The sequence below is a fragment of the Megalobrama amblycephala genome, linkage group LG7 (assembly GCF_018812025.1).
Source record: "Megalobrama amblycephala isolate DHTTF-2021 linkage group LG7, ASM1881202v1, whole genome shotgun sequence".
NCBI classification, from domain to species: domain Eukaryota; kingdom Metazoa; phylum Chordata; class Actinopteri; order Cypriniformes; family Xenocyprididae; genus Megalobrama; species Megalobrama amblycephala.
In genome coordinates, this window is record NC_063050.1 from 32587722 (window position 1) to 32594422 (window position 6701).

At 36.2% G+C, this 6701-nt stretch overlaps 1 protein-coding gene across 2 annotated transcripts in view; it reads left to right on the forward strand.

The window, feature by feature from the left end:
- Positions 1-3411, forward strand: part of vps8 (VPS8 subunit of CORVET complex) — a 140597-nt gene extending 137186 nt beyond the window's left edge. For both annotated transcript variants that reach the window (XM_048197107.1, XM_048197108.1), the window contains one exon: positions 3213-3411. In XM_048197107.1, the coding sequence (XP_048053064.1) occupies positions 3213-3356 (144 nt within the window). In that variant the 3' untranslated portion in view covers positions 3357-3411. The remainder of the gene's footprint in view (positions 1-3212) is intronic.
- The last annotated feature ends 3290 nt before the right edge of the window (positions 3412-6701 follow it).

Genomic DNA, 6701 nt, shown 5'->3' on the forward strand with positions numbered 1-6701 from the left:
ATTTTGTGAACCGTTACACCCCTAATATATATATATAAATAATATGTATATATGGTGTGTGTGTGTAGATATATATTAGCAGTGGAACGGTTCAGATTACTCACGGTTCGGTTTGTGTCACGGTTTTTGGTACGGTTCAGTATGTGCTATGTTCAGTAAAAAAAAAAGGACAATTGTCAATTACAGATAAAGAAAATAAAAACAAATAATCTAACTACAAGAAACAGCACAAATAAATACATGAGAGCTAAGATACAAATAAAATAAACAATGCTTTACAGGTTTTTCAGGTATCTAAAAGCTCTCAGGTACAGAAATTTAATAAAGTAATCACATATAAAATAACACTGCATATAAGCTTCTTTGAATAATTAAATAAAGATGAAACATTATTGAAGTTACAAAAGCTATTACAAAAGGTAGTCAAGAGTGATTTCTTTGTCCTTTGTCATTTGATTAACACTAAAAACAGAGAGCAGGAATATTAGACTGCTGTCCCTTTAAGACATAATTCAAAGATCCAGTACACTGATACTGATACACATGCGTTGTCTTTTCTCTTAAGACATAACCTACTATGTTTGTTAGGATACTTGTTAAAGGTGCAATATGTAATATTTTTGCAGTAAAATATCCAAAAACCACTATTTTGTTCACTTGAGTACTTACAATATCCCAAATGTTTCCAACTATTTGTAAATCGTGACAAAATTGCAATTTTAACCAAGGCTCCGGGACGTGTGAGGAGTCGCCTGTCAATTGCCTCATACTCGTGTTACCTTCGGTTTCCGGTTTTATTTTGTAGAAACCATGGAAACACCAAAGACGCTTTTAAAATATTACATGTTTTAATAGACAAGGGAACAAGTTTTGATATATTTATAGACAGAAAACGAATTGTTGTTATATAGCTCAACACATTTAGTCTTATTTTTTAAATACATTTTCTTGATTTTTTTTTATAAAATATGATCTCCCACACAACATAATTAAAAATTCACCAGAATACTTAAACTCGGTTGGTTGGTTGGTTGGTTGGTTGGTTGGATGGATGGATGGATGGATGGATGGATGGATGGATGGAACTTTATTTCTGTCTGTCTAGTTGACTGTCTGTTTATCTGTCGATCTATCTATTGATCGACAGGCCTATCTGTCTGTCTGTTTGTCACAAATTATTAGAAAATGTTGTGTAACAAAGTATTTTCAAAGATTATTTCAGACCCCTAGCAAGTTTTCTATTTCCCTTATACTCGGACACCAGTAATATCAACAGCTCAATATCTATGTGAAATGACTGTTCTGGAAAATTTCTTGCTTTGTCACACTTTTCACCTTTATCCATATATGGAATTTACAGTAGGCCCACAGCAGTGTGTTTGTCCTTTTTCATATTCAACACTTTGAGAGCTTTCCACCAATGCAATAAAATCATACACCATAGTTTTCTCACAAAGGTGAACTTTTCATACAGCGCCTCCGTATACTGTATGACTCACCCTGAAATGCCATTACAAACTAGCACATTCAGTAGTGCAACACATGAATACATATACAGATATGCTGTAGTGTCTCTTTCTTATAGAAGCAACTAAATCTTCCTTAAACAATCAGACAAACAAGCATGTCTATAAGTTTATCCTATAGCTGCAGTTAAAACTAAAAATGAAACATGGTTACCATAGTATCTAATGCTGGCTCTTCCACAGAGGTGTATGAGCCTTTTCAGTAGAGTGGAAAATTGCTCATAGTAAAGTATGATCGAGAGACTGTTACTGGCATTAGATGTGCCCAGACTTCATACTCTGTGTTTAGCCTGTTTGCTAACAGTATGGGGGTAATAAGCCACCGTGGTGACAGAGGCGATGATTAGCCGCTGACGTGCTTTCTGTGTCTGTATTTGCTTTTATCCCTGTCACTCTCCATAGCCTTCGCTTAGCAGGTGTCCGGTTTAGATAGGGAAACGAAAGAAAAGAAGAGTGATTGATGAATAGAAATATGGCTTATAATGGTATTCTGTTTTGAAGACTGCTAATAAATGGCAGAAGAAAGAAGACAGAAAAAGAGTGAAATGAAATTATTTAATGCTGAAAAGTTGGTTTGTCAGGGAAAAAAAGGGAATGATGTAATGGGAGTGGATGGGAATGAGGAAAGGGAAATATGAGTGAGATCAGAGAGGGAAGGAGAAGATAAAGATGCAAAGGAGGTCTTCAAAGTGAAGCTGGAGAGAGAAGGATAGATTATGCTGTTTGATTCATGCTGTTTCGTTAAATGCACATTGATTGCTCAGGCTGTAACGAGGTCCCTGCTGAGAATATACACATTAATGAATGACTCTGGACAGCCCAATACTGCTAATGAGTGGGGGTGGGGGTTTGCTTTTACGTTTTTTACACCGTTCTGTATATCTGACTGTGTGGTGTGACCCATGTTACTGCATAACTTCAATTATTGGCATGAAGTGGTGTATTTAATGCACGTTAAAGGGATACTTCACCCATAAAATGCATTTGCTCATCCTCATGTCATTCCAAACCTGTATGACTCTTTCTTCTGCGGAACATTAAACGGATAGTTCACCTAATAATGATCATCATTTACTCCCCCTCATGTTGTTCCAAATCTGTATGAATTTCTTTGTTCTGCTGTACACAAAGGAAGATATTCTTAAGATTGTCAATAAACAAACAGATCTCGCCCCCCATTGACTACCATAGTAGAAAAAAAATACTATGGTAGTCAATGGGGAGCGAGATCTGTTTGGTTACTGACAATCTTCCAAATATCTTCCTTTGTGTACAGCAGAACAAAGAAATTCATACAGATTTGGAACTTCGTGAGGGTAAATGATGACACAATTTTCATTTTTGGGTGAACTATCCATTGAATGACAGGTGTAATAGGGGCCATAAACCCTGAATTTAAAGATTTTGACCTAGTACTCTGCAAACAAATTCAAAAACAAAACGAACAAACCTTAGCAGTCGTGTACAGATAAATTGTGTTTAAAAAAAGTAATATTATTAAAGGGCAACAGAATAAAGCACTTTGAAAAAGTAAAAAGCTTTTAACACTATTAATTTGTCTTTTATTCACTATCATTATTGTTGTTTTATAGTAATTAATTACTATTTTAACTTTAATTATTAATAATTGTTTTTTTTTACTTTTGCCCTGCCGTACTTTTCATTTCTGTCTTCTTTGTTTTTCAGCTTGCCGTTCTGACAGAACTCACCCATTCTCATGGCAATGAGAGAGCCGGTCTGTCGAATCCTGCCCCTCCAGGAACCGGAAGTATTTATCACAGCGAGAACTTCCAGTTAAAGCTTTCTCCTCCACCACTGGTGGAGGAGTAGATGACTCTGTCCACTGTTACAAATCTTAATAAAGCACTACCATGTCTGTACAGAACTCATGTTTGAGATTGTGTTTTAACAAACTAGCAATGCTTTATTAGTTACCACACTACTCCAGTTCTTGCGGTGTCAGATCAGATGATACAAATTAATTGACACCACATCTTTTAATTGAGTTAACAATTAGTTAATATATGTGGCCCGTGCTGGAAAAATGAGTCGCAATGAGCAAATTTAAAAAAATAGTTATTATTCTCATATCCTCTATTAAAACCTTCAAAATGATGTATGATTTATTGGAATCCAGGAAAAAATGACTGAGCTACACCTGTTTAAAGTTGATAGTCAGCAAAGTCAATTTTGAGAAAAATCCAGGTAATACCACCAAATTTGGCACAAACCAAGTCAAATCCCATATCTATAGGAGAAAAAACTTTTTTACATGATTCCACAATTGTTTGCATTAACATTAATGAAACAGACAGCCTCTATATTAAGACCTACTGTAATGCAATGTTACTCATCAGAGGTTTTTCCCCAACAGTTAACCAAACATTCACTTAAAGGTCCCGTTTTTCGTGTTTTTTTTGAAGCTTTGATTGTGTTTATAGTGTGCAATATAGCATGTGTTCATGTTTCGCGTGTAAAAAAACACAGTATTTTTCACATAATTTACTTATCTGTATACCGCTGTTTCCACTGTCATAAAAACGGGCTGATGACTTCCTTGTTCTATGAAGTCCCTCCTTCAGAAATACGTAACGAGTTCTGATTGTGCCAGCGGTTCCTGTGTTGTGATTCGACAGCAGTTTAGCGCATCTTGCCCGGAAAGGTCATGCCTCTTACCATAACGTGGAGATGCACGCGCTCAGTGTTATTGTAAACATGTCTTTAATTTTACCCTATCAATTTGAGCCGGAATCAGACCCGGTGATTGGACTGCGGGATGAAAATAACAGCATTTCGACGACATGGCAACAAACACACTCTACAAACGCAACTCTTGTGTATTCCTGTGGGAGGAGGTTAGTCAAAAAGCTGTTTTAGTGACGTCATTAAAGAAGGAAGTAGAGGGATGCAGTCCAAACTGGCCGTTCGATGTAGGCGACTTCTGTTAAATAAAATATCTCGCTTGGCATTGAACTTTGAGCTTTAAAATTTGACAGATTTTATTTATACTCTAACAAGAACATTACACACTAACTAAAGTTTGAAACATGGGATCACGAAGAACGGGACCTTTAAGAAATAACAAATAATCTTTAAGTGAATACTCGCAAAGACAGATATTCTGCGTAGATATATGTAGCCTATATCGGGATTGCGGCGTCTTTGTGCACATTTTATTGGTTCAGACTCATGCCATTGAGACTTCGCTATGAATATTCACAAAGTTGGAATGCTGCGCTTTACGATACCAAACTTGTGCTGAGGGGAAGCACCAGTCGTCCAGAAGCGAGCAGAGAAAAACAACATTTTTCATGGTCAAATGAAAGGTACTCCTCTCAGAAACCACACAAATAAAGATACTTTTAGATGTTTAATTGCTATTTGGAGCATTGGGATCACTAGCTGACAGCTTAACAAACTCATTTTAGTGAAAACTTCCTCTTGTTTTGCCTGTAGCTCGAAATTAGCCCGTGCGCATTCCAACTCATTTTGTCAGCACGGCTCACATATGTTACTTCCACAAGTATCAGAAATGGGTTACACTTTGTGTCCTTGTTACAGTGTAATTTTATAAGTAGGTACTGAGTAATATTAAATTAACATCATGTACCTACTATATTTGGTTTGGTTTAGGGTTAGTTGCATGCATAATTTACTGTTATTATTATAGTAAGTACATATAAGATGTGTAACAGGAACACTATAAAATACGCAGAAATGTTAAATGGATTAAAATCATTTATATTGTTAAACACAACCAAATGGCCCACGGTCTTTACACTTGGCCCGTGGCTCTGTAATTAGTAGCTTAACTAACCAAGGCCAATAAAGAGAAAGAATGTGTAAAGAGATAAAAAAGATATCCACTGAGGCAGTGTTAACTGTTCATGAGAGAAATTCATTGGATCCATTGGCCTGTGGGAAGAAGCTGCTCTTGTGCTTCGGTTCTCTGTAGCGCCTTTAGAGCTCAAAGAGATTGTGGTTGGGTGTGTGAAGTCTGCATTTTTTTTTTTCAGAAGTGTACAAAACATGGACTATGGTTAAGAGGGCACCAACAATCCTTTCAGCAATCCTGATGGTCCATTGTGACATTTTTGTCAGATTTGGTCATTGAACAAAACTAGATAATATTCAATATATTATGTCAGCAGGTTGAACATTCTCATCTGGCAAAGAAAATGCATCCACCACGCATCTAGATCAGTATCACTGATTCCAATATACACAGTTACTTAGACAGGACACAGTGAGATGTGTGTGCTAGAGAGCTGATACACAGAGTTCTTTAAGCAATAAAGAGCAAGCGTTGTTCCCCTACAGCCTCTGAGAAAGGATTGTTCTCTCCAAAAGCTCATTTAACTGTCCTAAACAGTGTAAGGCACAGAGATGCACCGCAAACACTGCTCTTTTGATGCAGCTGTGAGTGCATTTTGTGTAGATACATTGATAGTTATAGTGTCTTCCTGTTGGTTCCCATCAATTAGCACAGGAGATGGAAACAAACACAGCCGCAGCTAGAACGCCTCTAGAAGTAACACTCTGCAAGTTCTTTTTCCACCTACACTTCTATACATAAAGCATTAATGTTTCCTAAACTGTTCAGCAGCTGCCCGACTGCTTCCACCTCACTTTCCACATTTAATACACACGTATGCACTTGAACACCCTAGATAAAAGGCAATTTCTAAGTGTGCCGGTGAGTGTTTATATGTGTGGGCAGTGGAAGAGTGAATCAAAAGGATGGAGTGTTTTTCGATGATGGCTTTAAATCCCTCTGATTGTGCTGAGCCTCGGCCTGTGTCTCTGAAGTGCTGCAGGAAACCTGACAAATGTGCATTCGGGGCAAGAAATTATTACAGGTCATTTGTGAAAAGTTTTCCAAAGTGACCTTTCATACTCTCAGTTGCACGTTATGAGGTTAACCATTTTTAAAGCATTTGTGAGGTGTAATGTATTTTAATTAATTATTTATTTTTTAAAAAGATATATAGTCCTTTTTATATATATATATATATATATATATATATATATATATATATATATATATATATATATATATATATATATATATATATATATATATATATATATATATACGCTAACTGCCACATCAATATGTTTGATGCATAAGGTTGTAATCTCCCTGAATGCATAAATATTGAAGCCTTTTAAAAG